Source organism: Drosophila subpulchrella, unplaced genomic scaffold, assembly GCF_014743375.2.
Source record: "Drosophila subpulchrella strain 33 F10 #4 breed RU33 unplaced genomic scaffold, RU_Dsub_v1.1 Primary Assembly Seq104, whole genome shotgun sequence".
In the NCBI taxonomy this organism is placed as follows: Eukaryota; Metazoa; Arthropoda; class Insecta; order Diptera; family Drosophilidae; genus Drosophila; species Drosophila subpulchrella.
The window spans coordinates 102,954-129,136 of NW_023665446.1; the positions used below are offsets into that span (position 1 = coordinate 102,954).

The window sequence follows — 26,183 nt, forward strand, 5'->3', positions numbered from 1 at the left end:
AACTTCCTTTACAAGATTGTGACTGGTGACGAAACGTGGTGTTTTCAATATGATCCCGAAACGAAACGCCAGAGTGCTGAATGGAAGGCGCCGGACGAGCCGAAACCCAGGAGAAGTCAAAAGTGAAGACAATGCTGATTTGTTTTTATGATTCCAAGGGTATTGTTCACAAATTTGTTCCACCCGGCCAAAGCGTTAATGCGGTATTCTACCTTGGAGTTTTGAAGCGTTTGGTGCGCCGTATTCGACGTGTTCGGTTCGAATATCGCGAAGATGGAAGTTGGCGTTTGCTGCACGATAGTGCGCCGTCTCATCGATCGACGCTTGTGTCCGACTATTTGACCAAAAATCACATTTTAACCATCAACCACTCCCCGTATTCACCTGATATGGCACCGTGCGACTTCTACCTTTTCGGAAAAATGCATTTGCCGATAAAAGGAAAGCGTTATGCAGACGTAGAGGCCATTCAAAAGGCTTGCACCGGCATACTGGCGGCCATACCGGGCAACGAGCTAAAACACTCGTTCGACATGCTTTTGGACCGTGCAAAACTCGGTATTAAAGCAGAAGGAGACTATTTTGAATAAAATAAATTGATTTTGCCGAAAAAACTATTTGTTCTGTCTTTTTTTTTAAAGTCCTGCTTACTTTGGAACTCACCTTGTACAGGGGATCAAACACTGTTATATGAATTATAAAATGAAAATTTTGAAAAGAATATAATTATTTTAAATGCCAAAAGAGATTTAGGGAAATAGAGCAAGCGCAGCCGCCAAATGAATTAGAAGTGTCTGATATTTGGGCATTCAATACAGCAGATTTTAATTATCATATAGAAGTTTAAGAAACAGAGGAGTTAGGTGTAGAAACTAATGACGGACTCCCAGTTTTGCAAAATAGTGGTTTGTTAAATGACAAGCTTCTCCAATGGCACAATAAGCATAGAGTCTTCCGCGAATGCGTTAGAGACCTGATTACAATTTTGCGAGAAGAAAATTTAGACGTCAATTATTTTGCGGGTAGCAGGTGGCAAATATTTACATGTAGGAGTTAAAAATCAATTTATGAAGTTATTAGACTGCTATCAGAGTGAAAATCAGTTAGTGATAGACATTAATATAGACCAGTGGTCGGCACACACATACCATCACAAGTTTGCCTTGCATTAGTGTGAGTGTAAAAACACGAAGTTGGCGCGCAGCGCTCTGAAGCCATTCGAGTTTGTGCACTGGTTTCGTACGGTCGTGTTAAGCTTTTAATCAGCAACCAGAGAGTGATCTCGGACTTCTTCAGTTGTGCTTATCTGCGCGCAATCTATTTTTAGACACCGCCCGCCGGTGTCTTTACCGAGCTCTATTAATTTATCACCCGAGCGAACGTGTAAGCGTTGTGTACGACTTTGCCCATTGGGCTAGGTCTTGTCTCTCGCTTGTGCACCCGTTGCTCAGCGGGAGATAAGAAGTAAAGACTTTGAATATATTGCATTTGATTTCTATTATTTTCCTAATCGAAAAATATAGTAGAATTATAAATGGATAGCAACACACCTTCTTATCCTTAGCTCTCGAAAGAGCTGTCCAGATTATGCAGATATGGCAAGAAATAACCTTCCAAACAATATCAGCGCTGCAGCTAGGCAGACTGTTGCACATGTACCTGAAAATGACCGCAACCCAAACCGAAATATGTCTACCTTGGAGAAGGCAATCTTTGATATATACGTTAGGCTAGATCAACTCTTCAAGCTAGTCATGGAAACGATTGAGTCGAACAAGGCTTTTCGCGATCTAGTTCAGGTTCTTATTTCTAGAAAATGACAGTCTCAGATATTAAAATCGGATTATGGAATGCAAGAGGGATAGTTAACAAAAGCGAAGAACTTCGTCTTTTCCTTATTGATAACTCAATAGACATAATGCTAATTACCGAGACTCATATGCGTCCCGGTCTTAAAATGTACCTTCCTGGTTATGACCAATACTTTGCCAATCACCCTAGCAATACCGCTAAAGGCGGTTCTGCTATCCTTATCAAGACCAACATTATCCGCACTCAGACTGAGTCCACAGCGCGAACTGAGTTACAGCTAGCTAGTCTTGATATTCAAACAAATGGAAGGGTCCTTAAAATAGCGTCGTTGTATCTTCCTCCCAGTGAGCCCTGGACAAAGAACGATTTCGACCAGCTACTAGCGTCTCTGGGCCCGAAATTCTTGGCAATTTAAGGTCTTGTTGTCGGGGAAAGCGTCTTCAAGAGGCCATAGTTTCTAGCTCCTGCCAAATTCTAGCTACTGGGGGACCTACCTTTTATTCGTCGAATACTAGGCTTACGCCAACAGCTCTTGACTTTTTCATCGTAAATGGAGTACAACTCAATCAACTCGCGATCGAAACAAAATACGTGTTGTCTTCGGACCATTTGTCAATTGTTGCAACGCTTAGTCAAACACCTGAATACAAGGCCAAAAGAAAATCACTACTACCGCCCGGCTCTTCCGTTGAAAAGTTTAAGGAAACCCTGGACAGAAGTATAAATCTCAACACTGTGATTAACCATCCAGTTGATCTTGAAGATGCGGTAACGGCTTTTATGGAACAAATATACACTGCTGCGACAGCTGCTACCCCAAACCAAAGGCAACCTCCGGATCAAAGTAGAAGCAATTTGCTCCCACAAAATGCTTTGGTTCTTATACATCTGAAAAAAAGAGTTCGTCGAGAATACACAAGAACAGGAGATATGCGCGTCTATAACATCTACAAAAGGCTTTCAAATCACCTAAGCAAAGGCTTGAAAAAGAACAAGCAAGATCAAATTGACCATATGTTGGAAAATGCGGGTCCAGATGCATCGACTAACTACTCTCTATGGAAGCTAACGAAACGATTCAAGAGACAGGTTACCCCAAAGGCTCCGATTAGAAATCCCGCTGGTGGTTGGTGTGGCTCCAGTCAGCAGAAGGCTGATATCTTTGCTGACAATTTAGAGAACAGATTTAAGCCGTTAAACCTAACTCCGATGGAAAATCGTATGCTTGTGCAAATGCGTCTGGACAGGCCTTTTCAAATGGCTCTTCCCATAAAGCCTGTTACCCTAGAATAAGTTGTGGCACAGATCGGAAAGCTCAAAAACAAAAAAGCCCCAGGCGAGGACCTTATTGACAACCAAACTCTCAAGATTCTTTCCACCAAAGCTCTGCTATTTATAGTCCTGTTGTTTAACAGCGTCTTAAGGCTGAGTCACTACCCAAGTTCATGGAAGAGTGCCATTATCACGTTGATCCCCAAGCCTGGAAAGCAACCCACCGAAGTTGATGCATACAGGCCAATAAGTCTCTTACCTGCATTGGGCAAAATGATGGAAAGAGTTATACTAGATCGGATACTTGGACTAGAAAGTGTGAGCAGAGCTATTCCAAAGTGGCAGTTTGGTTTCCGAAAAAGTCACGGCACACCTGAACAGCTGCATCGCGTGGTCAATTTTGCTCTGGAAGCTATGGAAAGCAAAATGTACACAGTTGCTGTGTTTATGGATATTCAACAAGTCTTTGATAGGGTATAGCACGACGGCCTCCTAAGCAAGCTAAATATCCTACTAACGCCACAGCTTTTCCCCCTCATTCAGAGCTTCCTATCGGAAAGGAAATTTAGTGTTGTTGTCGATGGTGAAAAGTCGTCAAAACGTCCAATCTCAGCCGGTGTACCACAAGGCAGTGTACTAGGCCCGACACTTTACTCACTGTATACGTCAGATATGCCAGATTCCTGGGGTTGTACCGAAGTTGACGATGATGACATGCTCATCGCAACATACGCCGTCGACACAGCGGTTATGGTCAGAAGTCCAAGCATAGACATTGCAACCTTGGGCCTGCAGGAGTACGTATCACGTTTTGAAAAATGGACAACAGAATGGAATATAGGCATAAACTGCAGCAAATGTGCTTGTGTCACATTCTCCACAAGGCCAAAGAACTGCCAAGGCATTTCCATGCTCGGTTCTGTACTTCGTCACGAGTCCTACTACAAGTACCTTGGTGTGCTTTTGGATAGAGGACTAACTTTCCAGAGGCACACTACAATGGTCAAGCAGACAGTGCTTTCAAAGGCAGCAAGTATGTCCTGGCTTCTTTCGTTAAGAAACAAGCTCTCTTTGTCCAACAAAGTTCGAATTTTTAAATCGATTCTCAGTCCAATCTGGAAACATGCGTTAAAAGTCTACGACATAGCGTCTAAGTCGAACTTAAACAAAATACGAGTAGCGCAAAGCAAGATTATAAGATCGATTTGTAATGCCCCCTGGTTCATGAGAACCAGAGATATTGAAAGAGATCTCAAAATCCCAAAGATAGTCGATGTTTGTCGTATGCATGCTGAAAACTACTTCAGACGCCTTGGCTCTCATCCTAACTCCCTAGCGAAGAGGCTAATTTGGAGACCATCAAGAAGAAGACTGAAAAGATACCACCCACATGACCTTCCATTAAGATACATTTAATACCCTCGAAGACTGAAGTCTAAATTGCAAATGAAATGAATTAATGTATAATCTTGTATACCAACACTTTGTTATCCCCTATGTTTACAACCTGCTCAAGCTGCCACATAGGTAGCAGTATATCTGTTAATTTTGAATAAATATACACTTTTAAAAAAGCGCTCTGAAGCCTGACGTTTCTCTGTTTTGCACTGAGAATCTTTGTTGCAGCAGCATTAAAGCGCGCCGAAGCTGATAGAAAAAAGACCCGAAGACCCATGCCGAAGTCATACGAATATCTACGTTATACGTGAGCGAGCAGAGGATGGGCAGAACACTTCCCTATGCTCACTAGATAGGCCGCTGCCGACCCCTGATATAGACGGACTGCCATTACTCGCTTTGAAAAGTTGGTCATCGATGGTCACGGGAATTCTTTAGGAATCGCGGTTCATTGAGGATATTTAATTCGCGGCTGTGGGGCCTGGCCTGCAACAAAAACAATTACACATTTTTGTCACATTATTTGACAAATAATGTTGACAAATGTTAATGCTAAAAACAATTACACATTTTTGTGACATTATTTGGAATGCTTATTATTTTGACAAAAGATAAAAAGCCCTTATGTTTGTTATAGCAATACACTCAAAATCATAGAAAAAGGCTTGTTTATTTTTATAGCAAAACACGTAACTTTGAAATTCGATTACGAGAGAACCATGGCAGACCGTGGTCTTATTTCATCATGTAAATTCTTAAGAATTAGCGGTCCGTCGAGGATAATTATTTCGAGAATTTTGGGGGTGAGGACCGTAAACTAGAGTATTACCAAACTTCGGCTGGAATAATCGGAAAACAAATTTTAAAATATGATATCTTTGGTGTTTTTTTAACATATAACCTACTACGCTTGGAAATAACATTTTTAAATTAGTTTTGGATTTTGAATTTAGTTTGATCAAAATCGGACGACTTTATCATATAGCTTCCATAAGAATGATCGGTAAATTGGTGGGAAAATAATATGAAACAAATTATAGCTTCGGTGTTTTTTGACATATTATCTTATACTATTGAGAGTATCATTTTTTGTATTTTTAAGAATTTCGAATTAAATTTAATAATTATAGCTGCAAGGGTACACAAACTTCGGCTTGCAGAAACAAAATCCAATAATAACAAAAATTATCAAATTAATAAAAACGTGTCAGCCGAAAATTTAACTGAGGAAGCTGTTCAATCAATTATAATTTAAAAAAATAGAAAAAAACCTACCTGTAATAAAATAAATAAATTTAACAAAAATTATTTTTTCTTGGGAAGTTTCATAGCATTCAGCTTTTTTGGTATTAAAAATACAAACCCCATTTCATACCCCTTTTCGCCACAAAAGGGACCGATAGGTGGTCCCACTTTATACCCCTTTTCGGCACAAAAGGGACAGATAGGTGGTCCGATAGGTGGTACCTTTTCTGGCGAAAAGGGGTATAAGATGGGACCTCTCGGTTTCTTTTGTGGCGAAAGGTAATAGAGCACTACGCCTAAGACATGCCCATGTAAAAGTGGATAGAAATTTACATTTCGCGTGTTATGAATGGAGTCAGTACCACGCCCCCGGTGTATGGCGATTTCGCTAGTTCGGGACCAGTGCCGGCGAACTACAGGGTTACGACTAGTCTACTCAATGATGCATCTGATTGATATGCTAGAATAAGGCTCTGTGGGCTAGGTCTAGTTGCTTTACTGCAAAACTTGTCGGACCGAGTTCAAACTCGGACTGGAGACAACTTCTTTTTAATACCCTTGCAGAGGGTATATTGATTTCAGTCAGAATTTTGCAAGGCAGTGAAGGAGACGTTTCCGACCCCATAAAGTAAATTTATTCTTGATCAGCATGACTAGACGAGTCGATCTAGCCATGTCCGTCTGTCCGTCCGATTCTACGCAAACTATTCTCTCAGTTTTAAAGCTATCGGGCTGAAACTTTTCCAAAAGTCTAATTTCTTTTGCAGGTAGTATATAAGTCGGAACTAGCTTGATCGGCCAACTATATCTTCTAGCTCCCATAGGAATAATCGGAAAATAAATTTACGAAAATTATATCTTTGATGTTTCTTAACATATAACCTCCTAAGCTTGGAAATAACATTTTTTAATTAGTTTTGAATTTCGAATTAAATTTTATCGAAATCGGACGACTATATCATATAGCTGCCATAGGAACGAACAGAAAATTGGTGGAAAAATAATATGAAAAAAACTATAGCTTCGGTGTTTTTTAACATATAACCTCCAAAGCTTGGAAATAACATTTTTTAACTAGTTCTGAGTTTCGAATTTAATTTTATCAAAATCGGACGACTATATCATATAGCTGCCATAGGAACGATCGGAAAATGGTGGTGTAGAGGTCAAAAGGGCGTTTAATTTCAGGAGGCAGTGTGGAGCGGTAGTTTTACCAGATGTCTTCATCTTGCGCACTCGCACTGCCGTCCGCTCTTCCTCTCCCCTCCGCTCTGGAGCGCTTAAGTTAAGTTAGGCTTAACTAGTTCTTATTTCCAAGTGTACCAATAAACACCTTTGCACATCGCGTTGAAAACCCCAAGGTACCCCCGTGTTTTATGCGTACCTTTCGTTCTTGGGACTTAATCTAGTTCAGCGATCAAGCTACCCCGCCCCAACAATATTGATGGCAATGAACTAAAAAGATAAAAGAATTAACAAAAAGTTAAAAATAATATTTTAAAATCTTAACGGGAATTCACAAATTGAGCAAAATGAATGATTTTGGAATAAATCATTTTTTCTAGGTATATTATAATAATAAATAATTTATCATTTTTTTTGGTCTCTGGACTTAATTTAAATTGTATACTTCAATAAAAAATATTTTTTTTAATAAATTAATAAAACTAAACCTATTTAGAAAAAATTGAACTCACAATTAAAATATATAGTTTCGGTCAACTTTTAAATTTATTGGTCTAAAAATAAAATTAAATTCAAAGTAAAACACGAAAGGAAGCTTCGGATTGCCGTATACCGTGCCTGTTGGTACATTATCTGTAAGTGGAGCCCCGCAATTTAATTGTTCGCCCCACTTTTGTATGGAAGAAGTAAGAGGTTGATTGACTGTTAAAGAAAAAAATAAATAATAGTGTACATTATCTTTGGTTTAAGCCTAGTAATAGTACTAGTGAATTCTGATGAATATTAAATTTCGGTGTGTTCGTGCAGAAGCGGTGTGTAAACAAAAATTTAAAAATGGAATAAAAAACCAAAAAGCGCACTCAAGTGCAGAGGAAAAAGTACGTCTAATCCAAGCTGTGAAAGGTCGCTTAGTATTGTGGGACTTGACCCACAGAAAGTGCTGGAGGTAGTCAAATGGTGAAGCCCATTTCTCAATGAATATGCCGAGTGGCACCCTACATTGAGAAGATGGTGAAGGACGAGAACATTCCATTTATTTTATTTTAATTTCTATGTGTACCAGCAGACTAGTTCTTTTTTATTTGCCCCAATTGATTTGTTTCCCGTTTGCCAGCTGCTTGACAGTAAGACCATGGTACATGTTTTGGGGGTGAACTTTGAAAACGTCGGTCACACTGCAAAGAATACGATTTTTCGCCATGTGAAACTCTTAGACGATCTGAGTATACGATCTGAGTAGACGATAAGCCATTTTCTTAAGAACTGACGGTTTGAGCTCAATTAAACTCAACAAGACAAGAGACTTGAAAACGCCTTAGAGCCCGATTTTCCGTGCATATTGGTACAATATCTGTGAGGAGCAACTAGCAAAATTGTAGGGACCCGATTTTTTTTTATCCACATCTAGACCTAGGATAAGCTCTGTGCCAACTCGTCGACGCTTATTTGACGAAAAACAATTGTTTGCGCAGGAGCAAGGAGGGCGCCTCGGAACTCAGCAAATGATCTCATCGTGAAATATAGATATTGTATTCTTTTTGAGGAAATGACTAACCTCGAACTTATGTCCTTCTGGGCAAGACCTGGCAACTGTTGCACCGACACATAATAAATTAGATATCTAAAAAATAAGGCATTTGAAAGACCATCCATCTCCCAATATTGGCCAAATTATATCTTTGATGTTTTTTAACATATAACCTCCTAAGCTTGGAAATAACATTTTTTAATTAGTTTTGAATTTCGAATTAAATTTTATCGAAATCGGACGACTATATCATATAGCTGCCATAGGAACGAACAGAAAATTGGTGGAAAAATAACTTATGTTGTTCTGGGCAAGACCTGGCAACTGTTGCACCGACACATAATAAATTAGATATCTAAAAAATAAGGCATTTGAAAGACCATCCATCTCCCAATATTGGCCAACAATTTTTCTTAAAAAAAGCAATTAGTCAAACAATCGTATGCAAGGATGGTGTTATAAATACCTACAGAGTCCTTCGATTATAATTTTTGAAAATTCTCGTGGCGCCACCGTTAGCACACAAGAGTTCCTGTAAAATGTTCAATGAAGGAAACTCTCATCCTTGATTCGTTTGCAAATACCAATGAATATATTCCACACGCTATCGTTAAAATTGTTATTAGTTTTGCGTTGTAATCAATTTAATTTTCAGGAAGACTTCATTTTCAAGTACACCCTCTTCTGTTGCGGGTGTTATGCCGATCTGCTATTTGCATTTGCGATTTTAATCGACTGTGTGCAGAGGGTATAAGTTTACTGGCATGTTAATTTGAATTTTGGGATCCGGAGTTATCTAACACTGGATTTCTCGGCACTTTATGGTATGGTGAGATTAAGCCGTAGAATGAGGCCAGAACGATCGCTGCTTGCAGCTTCAACGCACGTGTGCTCCTATCAGTGTTATTGTTCTTCTTTTTGGGGTACTTGTTGTTTTGTGATCTCCTTTAATTTTGCTCCATTTAGCTATGATGGAAAATATGTTTGCTATAGCTTATCAACAGACTCCCAGACTGGCAAAAACAAGTCGTGGCGGCAGTGCATCGATACGATACCTGCACGCGATTTCATTCGATCGGTTGTAACCTGATCCGCGGCTGCGGTATAGGTGTCGCCATTTGATAACCCCCAGCGTTGGCACGGCTCACTGGTCGTCAACGGCTTGCCAAGATCAATCTTTATTCGAAAAGTAAGAAAAGCGTAGTGTCTATACTCAATCAGCGTTTTGTTTTTTCAGCCTAGCGACATGGTCATCCTTCGCTTCTATGATGTTCAGGCACACTCACCAGCCGAGGAGCAGAGTGTCCTGCGGCGACTGCAAGAGGAAGTCGCAGGAGTGGTGTCCGTGCGTACGGAGCGTTGCTACCATCTCGAGTACAGCGCCCAGGCAGAGCACCCTCTGGCTCTTGATGAACTGTTGCTCTGGTTGGTGAAGCAACCCCTAATTAGTGACCAGAGCATGGTCAAACAGTCTGCTCTCCAGGCGAAGGACCGGATGCAGCTGCTTCTGGAGATCGGGCCGCGCTTTAACTTCTGCACGCCCTACTCCACAAACTGCGTAAACATATTCCACAACCTTGGATATACCGAGGTGCGACGGATGGAAACTTCCACTCGTTACCTGCTGACCTTTGGCGAGGGCTCAGATGTTCCGGAGGCAACAATATTCGTTTCACTGCTGGGGGACCGCATGACCCATTGCCTGTACACTGAGGATAACACCCCCAAAATGACCTTCGATGAGCAGCTCCCAGAACAACAGGCCGAGTGGCATTTTGTGCCCGTATTGGAGGAGGGACGGACGGCGCTGGAACGGATAAATCATGAACTAGGCCTAGCCTTCAACGACTTCGATCTAAATTACTACCACAATTTGTTCTCCAAGGAATTGGGACGCAATCCCACTACAGTGGAGCTATTCGACTGCGCTCAGAGCAACAGCGAGCACTCGCGCCACTGGTTTTTCAGCGGACGCATGGTAATTGATGGTGTGGAACAACCAAAGTCTTTGATCCGCATGATAATGGACACGCAGGCTCACACGAACCCCAACAACACCATTAAATTCAGCGACAACAGCAGCGCCATAGTGGGATTTGGGCACAAAGCTATAGTACCGTTATCTGTAGTGGCTCCTGGGCCAGTGCATCTGCAGAATGTGCAGTCTGACTTGATTTTTACAGCAGAAACCCACAATATGCCCACGGCAGTGTCCCCATTCAGCGGGGCCACTACCGGCACGGGCGGACGACTACGTGATGTTCAGGGCGTGGGGAGAGGAGGCATTCCGATTGCTGGCACCGCTGGGTACTGTGTAGGAGCTCTTCACATTCCAGGTGAGAAAAAGAGTCAAATCTCAACACAACACTAACTTAGTACTTATTCAACATATATATCTATATCTAAGGTCTTTGGCAAAAACTAATCTGATTAAATATATAAAGTGGTTTTGCAGTGATGTCAATTTCTAAAAAGTAGTTTCGCAGTGATGCTAATTTCTCATTGAAGAATCTTTAAACTTTAAATATTGACTTTTAAAGTCTCCTTTTGGCCCAAAAACAAGTACTTTTTCTTGTTTTTTTTTTAATTGATATTTAATAAAATAAACACATAACAATTAAATTCATAATAATAATGTATTGTAATAAAATGTAATGGTGTAAAAATGATTATATGTATTATTATATGTTTATTTGTTTAAATTTTTATTTATATAACGGTAACTTACAGTTATTACTATTTGTTTAAATAGTTTTTTATCGATATTTCCAAAAACGTAAACAAAAGTTTCACAACACTGCCTAATAAACTAAGCACATGCCTCTTAAAATCGCTGTTGCAATGTTAAACGGATTCCTGTTCACATAGAGAATCGCTAAGGCGAACAGCTGATCGTCATAAGCAAACCGTATCCGAAGGGAGAGGACGTGCAAATTCAGTTGCTCCGAAAAAAGGCGAAACAATGCAACACTAAATACAATTTGAACGCTAACATGTGGAATATTTTCAGCGTCAATATTTTATTTTATGGATGGGATTTTCATTCAGGCAAGCGCAGTGAAATGAATAGACACTATTGTGGGTCAACAGTGACGCCAAGAAAATTTTGAAGAATTTATTACACCTTCCTCGCATACTGTTCCATTACATCCATTTTTAAGCAACAATTTTGGGAGGTGGATGCACCTTCGATTGGCTTGTGCTTTAGATAAATTATTTACGTTTTGGTGCAAAAGGTACCAGGTCTTGCAAGCACTTTCTATCGCGGAAGGCACTATTAAGTGACTTCTAGAAGATGAAAACGATCGTCCGCGATATCGCATTCGGATCGCGGTAGTGACTCCCGTCGGGAAGAAATGTGCCATTTCGGCGACACTTCTAGAAGTGTCGCCGAAGTCACTTCTGGAAGTGTCGCCGAAGTCACTTCTGGAAGTGTCGCCGAAGTGGCACATTCTTCCCGACGGGAGTCACTTCCGCGATCCGAATGCGATATCGACGAAGTAACTTCTGGAAGTCACTCAAAAGTGACTTTACATATGCCTGTAGAAGATACCTAGAAGAGTCTTTTCCAATTTCAAAATCTTGAATAAAAACATATTTTTTTATATTTTCAATATTTTGCATTTATTTTTTTTTGTATAAGGGTTTTGTCCGCTTGTATAAAAGATCCTTGACATGTAGGAAATTTTTTCTGAACAATGTTATTTAGGTCCAGCTCCGACATAAGAAATTTACTAATAACTATTTGTAGCGTGTAACGTTCGACTGAAGTGTTATGAATCGAAGGATCTGTACTTGCGGGGCACGCACGAAATATAAATAAATTCGGAAAAAATTAGAATTTAAAGACTCAAGAAAATAAAAGAAAGAAAGAAATCTTAATGCAGTGAAGACACGGATGTTATTGTGCTCGCATGTTGCCCACCCTACCTATGATCACCTGCCGCAAGAGCATGGCTCTGGTGACCCCTTGAGTACCCTACGACCGAGAAAACATCAGCTGAGTTCAGTAAATTTTGGAATTTAAGCTTCCATTTTTATAATAAATTCCGGGAAAGAAAACATAATTAATAGTAGTTCAGTAATAGTAATTCATGATAAAGTAATAGGTATAAAAATAGTAATAATGTTTAAGCATTGGCATTGGTAGATAATCTTAAATTACGAGAACATACATACATGGTTTTTGTAAGATAAGGGCGGTTGTTTTAAAGAAGAGTTTAGAGAATTTAGAATTTCAATTTGTTTCAGGGTGAGCTATTAATTTGATTTGTTTGGCTTAATTTAATTAGGATTAATAAAATATTCTGATAAAATTCAAAATTAAATTTATGTTAATTCTCTTTATTTTTTAATTTTTTTTTTCTTTGTAAGTACTTAATATTTGTGAGATAATATTTTTCGTTAAGTTAATGTTTCATTAGATTCGGGACTCATGTGTTAATTTTTTTGGCCGTTCAAATAAAAGTCCTGTTTAGTTTTCAAAAGATAAAGGTGGATATAGGAAATAAACAATTAGTTTTCAAACTCACGGCAACTTTTCCGTCGACGAAAGATCGATCTCCCGACGCGGGTGTGCTGGAAAAAGATTATGGCGTTTTGCACCATAGGGTTAAAGTAAATTTAAGAACACTCGATATTTTGAAAACGATTTAAAAAGAAACTTTCTTGCCATTATATCCCGATTCTTTAGAGGCGCAAAATTGTTATTTAAATTTAGGTAGTATCCATAATAAACTAATTAAGATTCGCTCCGTTATATTTTAAAATTTCCTAAGATGTTTTCCCAGGGTTCACTGTGGTTGCAGGTTAAAGATGCCAGAAATAATACAAAAAATTGCCGAGGGTTAAACCCCGTTAAAATTTGCGCCTATGTGCATTGGGGTAAGGCTGCTGCTGATGTGTATGTGCGGCCTAGAGATTTCCCGCATGTGTAGGTGTGCGCGCCAAAAGATTACACGTCCATGTGTATAAGTAGCTGCTCGTAAATGCGCTCATGTGCAAAAAGGTTAGCTGCGCATGCGTATTCGTTGGTGCCAGGTTAGGTACACATGCCGTGCCATGGGGGTGCTCCTCGGTACAGGCGCCGGTTTTCGGTGGTACCAGGTTATGTACGCAAGCGACTATGGGGGTGCTCCTCGGTACATGCACGTGGGTTTTCGTTAGTGATATCTGGTTTACATGCTCCTCGTCACGTCGACTTTACATACTGCTAACTGGGCACAGCCTGACGATTGGGGAACGGTTGCAACAAATAACTAATAAAATACATTATTCTCGAGCATATCTACCTTACGATTGTGCCCCAAAAACGTTTTGGGGGTTTTATTACTTTTTTTCCGGGCCGTTGCCGGCAGAAATCCCGCCAATCCAACCAAAAAATAATATAACTCTCGTAGCCGGGACGACTTTAAGTTTTTCCACTTCAGCTGCCTGAGACACGGGCGGGGGTTAGACACAGAAAGAAAACCAATTCGCCGGTATACTTACTTGGTCTAAGCTTTGGCGGGTGTCTTTACTTAAATTTTTCACTATCGAATCGCAATACTTGCGAGATGCACGCGTACCCGAGTTAAAGTTTCAAACTTGTTTGGGACTGGGAACTTAATTTTTTTAGTGCATGTGCACGCCGCACGGAACCGGGTAATGTTGGTCTAGGCTGCCAGCGGAAATGCATCGCACCCTGGTACAGCTGATCATGCCAGCCCTGGACAGTTGGCATTCCCAAAAAAAAAAAATACTAAGAAAGCTGGGCTTACTAACATCTGTGGTTTGAAACCAAGCATAACAGCGCTACCCTAGTACAGCTGATTACTATCGCCACGGACAGTTGGCATCTCAAAAAATACTAAGCCGGTCTTAATAATATTTATGGCTTGAAACTAAGCTAAGCTCAAAAAAAACCAAAAAGAACATTTTTTCTGGGCCGAACTAAAAAAAATTTTGTTGCTTTAGTCGCCGCTACAAAGCCTCCCCGAAAAATCAGGCTAGGGTATATCCTTTCTGATGCCCTAGACTGATAACGACTGAAGGCACGTTACTGGCGGATATCTTTCGCATGATATGTGCCTAATAAACGTCCTTGTGAGTCTTCTAGTTCGTAATAAGCCTTTCCTAGCTTCTTCCGAACTCTTGCTTTCACAAAAGAAGGACCGAACTTGGCATTATAGCCTGTCTGAATACAGCTTTGTTTAAAATTTCGGCGAAATACTTCTTGCCCTTCGGCAAAGGACACGATTCGGGATCGAAGATTATACAGCTTCTCATTCTCATCGTGCTTTTCCTGCATTCACTGACAAGCTTTATCACGAATAATGTCAAAAGAATCTTCCCGATTAAATTTTAAAGATCGATCATCTAATAAATTTAATTTCCTTAACAACGAGTAAGTGGAACCGGAGGTAGTCATGTGTTGGCCGAAAACCATGTAGTATGGAGAGGTACCTATTCTGGCATGAGCCGATGATCTTAAAGCACAACATATCCTACTTAGATACTCGTCCCAGTCCTTCTGATCAGGACGCAAATAAGCCCTAATTGCAGAGATTGCAGAACGATTTACGCGCTCAGACGCGTTAGCCTGTGGCCAATGCACTGCAGTCAGTGTGTGAGTAACACCGTACTGTTGCATAAGCTTCTGAAAAGCATGGGAGCGAAATTTCGAACCGTTGTCGGACAACACCGTTTCCGGAGCTCCATACGCCATAAACAACTCCCCTTCAAGGTATTTTATAACGACACTAGTTTCAATCTTTCGAACTGCTTTTAGAAACACATACTTTTAAAAATGATCTAAATCGATAAAAATACCAATGTTCCCACTTCTTGACCTAGGATAAGGTCCAAGGAAGTCAATAAAAAGACGTTGGAAAAATCGGTGACTTTCAGGGGCTTTTCCTAAGGGAGGAGCTTTTGTGGTTTTACACACTTTACAGGCATTTATATAAGTCTTTATATCCGACTCAAGGCCAGGCCAGAAATAGTATCGCCTCACTCTCTCAATCGTTTTGTGTATGCCACAGTGTAACGACAAAGGGCTATCGTGCGCTTGCGAAAGGATTTCGGGCACTAATTCTCTGGGTATCCAGAGCTTCCACGCATACTCATCGTGAACTTGCTCTCCTGTCAAGTGTTCGGCTTTCCGATAAACGTAACCGCTGTCGGTCTTAAGATCGGGAAAACTAGCTTGGTTTGCCGCTACTTTCTCTACAAGATCAACATACCCAGCGGACTTAAAATGTTCCGAACTAAGATCAACGAGCAACCCTTCACGAAAGTCTAAGGCGGCTACTGTATCCTCGTTAACGCGAGACAATGAATCGGGAACTATGTTAAAGGATCCTTTTGCGATGCTCAACATCGAAATCATACCTTTGCAATGCTAACGCCCATCGAGCTAAACGAGAATTTAGGTCATGATTAGACATTAACCATTTCAATGATGCTTGGTCGGTTATGATTTTAAATGTATGTCCTTCCACATAGGCCCTAAAATTTTTTAGAGCTACAATCGCTGCTAGGCATTCTTGTTCAGTGACCGTATAGTTACGCTGAGCCTTGTTCAATTTCTTCGAAATAAACGCAATTGGACGCTCGTCTCCTTCCTCAGAGACTTGTACTAAAACTGCACCTACACCGGTTTTACTTGCATCGCAATTTATCGCAAATGGTTTAGAAAAATCGGGGCTACATAAAACCGGAGCCTAACTAAGACACCGTTTTAACTGTTCAAAAGCTTTAACTGCCTCATCAATCAAAATAAACCTCCGTTCGTGGTCATCAAATCAGTCAGAGGAGCGGATAGCGATGCAAAATTTGGAACAAACTTGCGATACCACCCACACAAACCCATAAAGTCCTGGGTAGCGGAAAATTCGTGATGGCAGTCACCTTTTCAGGATCGGTGCGTATTCCACCGTCACCTATTATATGGCCTAAATAGCGCACACGCAGCATGCAGAAGTGACTTTTGCCAATATTGATTGTCAAACCGGCACGCCTTATGTGAAGAGCTACAACTCTAAGTACTTCGAGATGTCTTTCAAAACTAGCAGAAATTACCAATAAATCGTCTAAGTAAATGAACACCCCGTTCTTGAGATGAGCCGGGACGACCTTGTCCATCAACCGCGACATTGTGCTCATGGCATTGCACAGCCCGAACGGCATGACTTTAAATTGGTAGAAATTGCAGGAACTGTGAACGCCGTCTTGTCTCGAGATGCAACATCTAACGGCACCTGCCAATAAGCATCCTTAAGATCAAGACTAGATATGTACTCTGCTTTGGCAAACGGCTTAAAATGCTACTAATTTGGGGAAGCGGGTATGCATCCTTTTCGGTGATGCTGTTTACCTTACGACAATCCAGACAAATTCTAACTTTTCCAGGTTTTGTTACCATTACGATTGGAGAAGACCAAGCACTTTCTGACTCCTCTATCACCCCCAATTGTATCATTCTATCGATCTCGGCGTACATAGCCTTTTCTACTGCGGGAGAGACAGGGAAATGACGTTGTTTTATTGGTTTAGTCATACCCACATCGATCGAATGCACAATTAAATTGGTCTTGCCGAGACCTTCTTGAGTAAAAGAGGGAAAACAACTGATTACGTTCATTAGTTTGGCTCTCTCAGCCTCGGACAAATCATGTTGATCGGTTTCGACCTTTCCGTTACTATCGATAGACTCTATGCCTCCAGAAATCTATTCCCAAATACAAATTTTGCTTCAGTGAGGGTATTATGTAAATCGTCAATGGATTTTTGACGTTATTATATTCAACATCCAATTTTAGTCGTCCTACTATCTGTTGAGATCTTCCATCTGCAGTAACTGCATTAGCTGTTATCGTTTTGTAATCGTACTTGTCTAATACTTCACAAGCTAACTGTCCTCCAACACAACTAATCGCTGCGCCAGAATCTAATAATCCATAAACGGTACGATTGAGAAGACGAATTGGCAGGAATGGCCGAGGATCCTTAGGCCTTTCAGAAGGATAGCTGAGGTACGCTACACCGAGTTTACATTCCCTAACATTCTTCCAAAATTCTTTTATTCGCTTCGAACTTCGAGATTTAAGCTGTTTCAATTCAGGTGTGTGGTCAACGGTTTTTTAATTCTGGGATTTTGCTGTGTAGCAAAGGACTAGCAGATAATTTTAGTTCGTCAGGGTGGGTGAGTGACACAACTGTGTCTGCGTCATCTATACGTCCGTCATTGTTGCTTGACTTCGAACGGTGATCAAAGCCTTCTGTCTGAAGGGCGACTTCGACATGCCGGTTTTGTAGTTTTTTGAACACTTACTGCAATTCGGTTTGTATGTGTTGGTCTCTCAGATACACAATCCTGATATCGGTGCCCTTTCTTGCGACAGTTCCAACATAACAGAAAAAGCCTCGATATCTACCTCATTTTCGGATTCTATTTCTGTTTCCATGACTTCCTGTTCTTTATTGAGACCCTCGAGCATATCCTGAATATCGTTTAATATCGGCCAAAAAGTCTTCACGTCGACGACAAATCTCTCTTTATTCCGAAACTGATCTAGTCTCGATATTTAAAAGTTCATGTCTAATTTTGGGACGTAGGTTGTTCTTAAGGACCCGTACTAATTTATGCGGCGTCCATGGATTTTCTAGCTGATCAAATAGTCCTGATATAGTCTCATAAAAGCAATCGAAAGTTTCATTTGACTTTTGCTTATTGTTCCTTATCAGTTCCTCTATATCCCCATCATCCCTACTTGGTCTAAACTGTTGACGCAAGGCTGCACAAAATGCATCCCAGACAACTTCGCCGTGTGCTTTGTGATATCGCCAATAAAACTCGTTGGCTTTCAATCAAAAAAGCACGCTTGCATTTTTACAAAGTACCGTGAAATTTCCTTCTAACGTTTCCTTCGTGAGTGCCTCTACTCTGTATATAAAATTGTCAAAAGACACCCCTACTCCAGAATATTTAATTTTCCATTCATTAAGTATATGCACAACTTTATCCGGTCGGTTTAGCAGATCAGACGTGGTGCTTCTTTGAGAACCTGGAGAGACCGTAAGAAGCCGGAAATTTTCCAGTGGTTCATTCGTTAAATCGGACTGACTATTCATACTTTCTATGCCTCGAGCAGCAGGTTGTTGAATGTTACCATTGCTACTAATTTGTGACGCCAAAGCTCTTGTTATGCTATCTGTCAATGAACTTTGAATCAATTCTGTCACTTTTTCCGAAAGGGTAGAGAGTAGTCTCCGCTCCATGGCAAGTAAAGTCATAGCGTTAGCGGTTATGAAGCCTGCCGCATTATTACTGGAATTTGTAATAACTCCTGATGTGGAAGGGGCCTCCTCATCCGTTGCTGATTTATCACTACTCTCTAAAGGCTGCTTACTTTTTGATCGACTGAGAGTTTGTAGCCCTGAGCTATCAAGTGGCTTACCGACTGCAGGCCTACAAGCTGATTTGCATACTGGACATTGGCGCTTTTCTTAAAATGCGCTTCTATGCACTTCCTGTGAAATTCATGTTGACACGAGGCTATGAAAATATCGGCGACGGTAACATCGGATTTACATATCGGACAAATTGTAGCTGGGCCACCTTCTGCCCCCTTATTCGGCGATCGGTCCACACCCATAATGCACACCGATAACAAATATTGTCACGACAATTTCCAAAAAAAAAAAATTCTTACGTCAACGTTAACCAACTACAACCAAAGTTTTAACCAAGTAAGAGTGTTTATGTTTCTATAAACAAAAATTGTAAAACCAAAAAAATGTATATACGGAAACGATATTACTTGTTTCTATAAACAAAATTTTAAACCCCAAAAAAAAAATATATACGGAAAAGATATTAACTTTTTTTTTTAAGTTTCTCGGAAATTATTGAAATTACGGAAATAAAAGATTGCAAATTAAGCTTCCATTTTTATAATAAATTCCGGGAAAGAAAACATAATTAATAGTAGTTCAGTAATAGTAATTCATGTTAAAGTAATAGGTATAAAAATAGTAATAATGTTTAAACAATGGCATTGGTAGATAATCTTAAATTACGAGAACATACATACATGGTTTTTGTAGGATAAGGGCGGTTGTGTTAAAGAAGAGTTTAGAGAATTTAGAATTTCAATTTGTTTCAGGGTGAGCTATTAATTTGATTTGTTTGGCTTAATTTAATTAGGATTAATAAAATATTCTGATAAAATTCAAAATTAAATTTATGTTAATTCTCTTTTTTTTTAAATTTTTTTTTTTCTTTGTAAGTACTTAATATTTGTGAGATAATATTTTTCGTTAAGTTAATGCTTCATTAGATTCGGGACTCATGTATTAATTTTTTTGGCCGTTCAAATAAAAGTCCTGTTTAGTTTTCAAAAGATAAAGGTGGATATAGGAAATAAACAATTAGTTTTCAAACTCACGGCAACTTTTCCATCGACGAGAGATCGATCTCCCGACGCGGGTGTGCTGGAAAAAGATTATGGCGTTTTGCACCATGGGGTTAAAGTAAACTTAAGAACACTCGATATTTTGAAAACGATTTAAAAAGAAACTTTCTTGCCATTATATCCCGATTCTTTAGAGGCGCAAAATTGTTATTTAAATTTAGGTAGTATCCATAATAAACTAATTAAGATTCGCTCCGTTATATTTTAAAATTTCCTAAGATGTTTTCCCAGGGTTCACTGTGGTTGCAGGTTAAAGATGCCAGAAATAATACAAAAAATTGCCGAGGGTTAAACCCCGTTAAAATTTGCGCCTATGTGCATTGGGGTAAGGCTGCTGCTGATGTGTATGTGCGGCCTAGAGATTTCCCGCATGTGTAGGTGTGCGCGCCAAAAGATTACACGTCCATGTGTATAAGTAGCTGCTCGTAAATGCGCTCATGTGCAAAAAGGTTAGCTGCGCATGCGTATTCGTTGGTGCCAGGTTAGGTACACATGCCGTGCCATGGGGGTGCTCCTCGGTACAGGCGCCGGTTTTCGGTGGTACCAGGTTATGTACGCAAGCGACTATGGGGGTGCTCCTCGGTACATGCACGTGGGTTTTCGTTAGTGATATCTGGTTTACATGCTCCTCGTCACGTCGACTTTACATACTGCTAACTGGGCACAGCCTGACGATTGGGGAACGGTTGCAACAAATAACTAATAAAATACATTATTCTCGAGCATATCTACCTTACGATTGTGCCCCAAAAACGTTTTGGGGGTTTTATTACTTTTTTTCCGGGCCGTTGCCGGCAGAAATCCCGCCAATCCAACCAAAAAATAATATAACTTGGTGCTGGCCTGCTGGCCGGAACACACTCTCGTAGCCGGGACGACTCTTTTTCCACTTCAGCTGCCTGAGACACGGGCGGGGGTTAGACACAGAAAGAAAACCAATTCGCCGGGATACTTACTTGGTCTAAGCTTTGGCGGGTGTCTTTACTTAAATTTTTCACTATCGAATCGCAATACTTGCGAGATGCACGCGTACCCGAGTTAAAGTTTCGAACTTGTTTGGGACTGGGAACTTAATTTTTTTAAGTGCATGTGCACGCCGCACGTAACCGGGTAATGTTGGTCTAGGCTGCCAGCGGAAATGCATCGCAGCCGGTAATCACGCCATGTTGGTAATTAAGCTTTCCAGAGCTCCCCTGATACAGCTGATCATGCCAGCCCTGGACAGTTGGCATTCCCAAAAAAAATATACTAAGAAAGCTGGGCTTACTAACATCTGTGGTTTGAAACCAAGCATAACAGCGCTACCCTAGTACAGCTGATTACTATCGCCACGGACAGTTGGCTTACTAATATTTATGGTTTGAAACTAAGCTAAGCTCAAAAAAAAACCAAAAAGAATATTTTTTCTGGGCCGAACTAAAAAAAATTTCGTTGCTTCAGTCGCCGCTACACATTTCTAAAAGAAACAGAAACAAAAATTGTTTTTTGTTCAGTCAAAAGAAAAATAAACTAGAATACATTATTTTTTACAATGAAATATGTTGAGAATCGTTGGATGCAGTTACACGCCAAGTAATAATCGCACAGCCTCACGATAAGCACGCAATTTCGCACCTTTGAGAGGGACACTTAAATATGTTAAGCAATTAAAAACATTTAGAAAAAACGAAGCTATATTTTGTAAATGCACAAATTTTATGCAAAACCGCACTGTCCACAGACAAATCGCGCAACGAAATGACGCTCGGGCGAAAAATAATAGCGTGGGTCAAAAGGAAGACCCGAGATATTTTCAGAAAAAAAAGGGTAACGGAAAATTACCGCGACCTCTTTTTATCGCGTGTTTTACCCACTGCTATCGTCTTTCTATCGCGCAGAAGTGTCTCAGAAGTTACTTCTTCGGGATCCCGACCCTTTTTATACCCGTTACTCGTAGAGTAAAAGGGTATACTAGATTCGTCGGAAAGTATGTAACAGGCAGAAGGAAGCGTTTCCGACCCCATAAAGTATATATATTCTTGATCAGGATCACTAGCCGACTCAATCTAGCCATGTCCGTCTGTCTGTCCGGATGAACGCTGAGATCTCGGAAACTATGAGAGCTAGGCTATTGAGATTTGGCGTGCAGATTCCTGAGCTTCTTACGCAGCGCAAGTTTGTTTCAGTAGAGTGCCACGCCCACTCTAACGCCCACAAACCGCTCAAAACTGTGGCTCCTACAGTTTTGATGCTAGAGTAAAAATTTAAACTGAAATGAATTGTTCTCAATACCTATCGATTGACATAAAAAGTTTGCCACGCCCACTTTAACGCCCACAAACCGCCCACAAACTTCAAAAAATCGTAAGTATGAACGCGTATATCTCGGAAACTATCAAAGATAGAGAATTGGGATTTCAGATTTAGATTCCGTAGCCTTGTACGCAGCGCAAGTTTGTTATTCGAATATGCCACTCCCACTCTAACGCCCACAAACCGCCCAAACCTGTGGCGCCCACAATTTTCATGTTAGATAACAAATTTTAACTGAAATGTATTGGTCTCGTCAATACCTATCGATTGATCCAAAAAATGCCACGCCCACTCTAACGCCCATAACGCTTAAGTCTGTCTACCGCCGGTAGGTGGCGCATTTCAAACTCGCTTTGCTGCTTGCATATCTCCATTTCCCTTTGGTCCCTTTAGCTAAGTAACGGGTATCTGATAGTCGAGGTACTCGACTATAGCGTTCTTCCTTGCTGTTTTTGTAAAATCTGTACTAACGCCTTTCTTTCGCGCAGAAGTGTCTCAGAAGTTACTTCTTCGCGATCCCGACCCTTTTTGTTTTTGTAAAATGTGTACTATCGCCTTTCTATCGCCCAGAAGTGACTTAGAAGTTACTTCTACGCGATATATGTATATTTTGTTTTTGTAAAATGTGTTCTATCGTGGTTCTATCGCGCAGAAGTTACTAAGAAGTGACTTCTGGACGACAGGCGATAGAAATATCGTCCTTTTGCTTGTAGGGTGCACCCTTCACATGTGAAGACTGAAAGATTTTCCCTGCTCTCTTGAAAGCTTCCCTAACGAGCTCTATTCCTGGAGGTAGAAAGTAGAACTGCGGAGTTTTAAGTTGCGTTTATAACTGATTTCGATCGAAAGAAGTCAGAAGTCGACATGTATTGTTATTTCCTTTATATGGAACTGGTATATCCTTTTTTCACCAGGACATCATCGGCTAGCTCCGGAGTTGTTGAGGTCCTTGTTTTCGTTACGCGAACATGTCATGCCGCTTTGACGCCCACAAACCGCCCAAAACTGTATCACCCAAAATATTTAAAAAAAACCACTTAAATGAATTGGTCTCGCCAATACCTATCGATTGATTAAGAAAGTTTGCCACGCCCACTCTAACGCCCACAAACCGCCCAAAACTGTGGCGCCCAAAGTTTTCATGTTAGAAAAAATATTTAGGTAAAATGTATTTGGTATTAGGTATTTCAATAATTTGGAATTAGTTTTCTATTTAAAAAAAATTTGTTAAATCTTTTTATGACTTGCAATTGAAATAGTTTTTTACAAATCAGGATATCAGTGGGCATTATAAAGAATTGGTTTTATAAACAAATCTCATTCCCTCGTCAGCTAAAAATGTATATATACACACACTGATGCACGCATATCTTGTTTTCAGTTTTCTTTTTTTTTTCATTAGTTTTCCACCTGCGTCAGATTCATTCGCCCATTTTCTTTAAACGCATTTTAAATAGTAATTGTGGTATTTTGTTAGAATGCGGTCTCTCTCAAAGGCTTGGCTTTTTCCATTATGGAGGTTCAATTTAAAAAAATCTAGGTTTTGCTGGTGTGCCTTAAGATTATAAACAAGTTTGTTACGCGAATATGCCACGCCCACAAACCGCCCAAACCTGTGGCGCCCACAATTTTTATGCTAGATAAACAATTTTAACTGAAATGTACTGGTCTTGTCAATACCTATCGATTGATGAATATTTCACGCCCACTCTAACGCCCATAACGCTTAAATCTGACTACCGCCGGTAGGTGGCGCATTTCAATCTCGCTTTGCTGCTTGCATATTTCCATTTCCCTTTGGTCCCTTTAGCTGAGTAACGGGTATCTGACAGTCGAGGTACTCGACTATAGCGTTCTTCCTTCTTTTTTATTTGCTTCAGGAGCAACTACCCTTTTTTAGGGGTCCTTATATTGGTTAGTAAAGATAATGTAGCGGAAAAGTGTGAGGAAAAGTTGTTTATCTATTTGGTTAAACATTTTTAATTAATGCAATTTCAATTTGAGAATAACAAAATTAGTTTGTAATTTGAAATTAGTTTTGCCCTTTGAAGGAAATGTGTTGAAGCTGTTAAATTTTTGCAAATTACGATGTATCAGTGCACCTAGAAAAAAAGGTTTTTCGTGCTTGAATCAAGTATTTTCAGTCAGGGTATTCCCTAAATTCAACAGAAAATTTCAGCAATTAAGGGAACGAAAAGTTCCTTGTTGAATTTTCAATTTCAAGATGTCAGCTGTTTGTCAGATTTTCAAATTGCCAGGCTGTGTTTACCAAAGATGATGTTTAAAATTAGGGAAAATGCCGAGAATAAGCCAAAAAACTAAACTATAAGAACTGCTAACCGGCAGCATCCTATCAGATATCCTTTACTTGCATATTTTATATGATCGCAATTCCTCCATGCTTACAAGTGACCAGAGTTACCCTCTTACTTTTAGTCGAGAACAGCGACAACTCTGCTTTTTAGCAATTCAACAAAATTTTCAACAGCCCCGAGGCTGTTGAATTGCTGAAATTTCTGAAAGTGGACTTTGCATGGAACAGCTGATTAACAGCTGACCAAAATTCAACAATTCAACAGTTTAGGGAGTACCCTGAGTGTCATAAGTTCGTTTTTAGAGTTCACAGATATTTAAATCCAAAATGTGCTCAGTAGGAATGGTTTTTAAATGGTAAGCATAAAATGATTTACTACTTTAAGACTTGACTTTAACACGGTGTTTTTGCCTGAGTGTGGGTATTAAAAGAATTTATATTCAAACGAATCTCAATTTTTGTTCACGCGGGATCCCACAGCCACACCTCCCGCCCAACCGACCGAGGGGCGCTGCGGTGTGTCGTACGGCACGAATTCGAGAGATGAGAGATCTAATTCTGTGCTAGGAAATGTTATATTTAATAATAACATAATTCGTTTTTTAATAGGACAAAGTCTACTATAGTCAGAACATAATACTCTAAAAGATTGATGCAAGTCATAGTTAGATCTACAATGATTTAAAATAAGGGGGAATGTAATTTCTTGTTTATCTGCATGTTTAGCAAAGTTTAGCTGGCTAACCAAGTCGGGGCTATCAATATCACCTCGAATAGGGATATAATTAAAGACTGTTTCAAGCATAGTTCTGCGGTTGGCTAGGAAGGGTAAGTTAATTAGAAGTAATCTACTAGAATAAGAAGGTGAAATGAGGTTTGCATCCTAGTTTAGGCGCCTTAAAGCAAATAGCAAAAAGATCTTCTGTACAGATTCATTACGATCAACATTATTTCCGTATTGGGGACTCCAGACGGGAGATCCATACTCAAGTATGGGGCGGATAAGCGAAATAAATACGGTCTTAATAATACAAGGATCATCAAATTCCTTTAACCACCTTTTATAAAGCCAAGAGTACCTCTAGCTTGATGCACCATTGACGAAATGTGATCAGCTAACTTTAGTATTGGGTCCAAACAAAACACCAAGATCGTATACTAGAGTTATTCTATCTAATTAGACATCACTCAGCGCGTATGTTCCACATTGAGGATTGACACGACATAAAGACATTACCTTACACTTAGAGCCATTTAAATCCAGTAAGTTTTCAGAGCACCATGTTTGAAAATTATTCAGTTCGGATTGTGTGGGCGGGCTGGCAGTATCCTTGTACTGCAGGCATAATTTAACACCGTCTGCGTACATTAGTTCACGAGAATGGGTTATAACTGAGGGAAGGTCATTTAGAAATGATTTAAAAAGTAGCGGCAGGTGGCACCCTTGTGGGACAGCGGAGGTAGAGCGGTGTAGACAAGAGAGAATTTTTAAAAAGAAATCTTTGTGTTCTGCAATTCAGATAATTTCAGATCCATCTTAAAGGATCAACAGGAAACCCTACACCCAAAAAAAAATTGCCCTTAATTTAAGAAATTCGCCGTTAAATCAAGAAAATCGCCTATGATTCTCATCCAACGGCGACTCGCCTTTATTTTATATAAATAATTTTCTTGAATTTAT

General features: G+C 40.0%; 1 protein-coding gene and 1 long non-coding RNA gene across 3 annotated transcripts in view; one reads left to right on the top strand and one right to left on the bottom strand.

Moving 5' to 3' along the window:
• Nucleotides 1-9,268: 9,268 nt before the first annotated feature.
• Nucleotides 9,269-26,183, top strand: part of LOC119558496 (phosphoribosylformylglycinamidine synthase) — a 50,191-nt gene continuing 33,276 nt past the window's right edge. For both annotated transcript variants that reach the window (XM_037872001.1, XM_037872000.1), the window contains exons 1-2: nucleotides 9,269-9,363; nucleotides 9,678-10,776. In XM_037872001.1, coding sequence (XP_037727929.1) covers nucleotides 9,687-10,776 — 1,090 coding nt within the window. In that variant the 5' untranslated portion in view covers nucleotides 9,269-9,363; nucleotides 9,678-9,686. The remainder of the gene's footprint in view (nucleotides 9,364-9,677; nucleotides 10,777-26,183) is intronic.
• On the bottom strand, nucleotides 19,694-21,016 carry LOC119558497. The gene is made up of 3 exons (XR_005220220.1): nucleotides 20,853-21,016; nucleotides 20,629-20,795; nucleotides 19,694-20,564 (listed from the first exon to the last, which is right to left on the bottom strand). It is a non-coding gene; the product is annotated as an uncharacterized LOC119558497 (long non-coding RNA).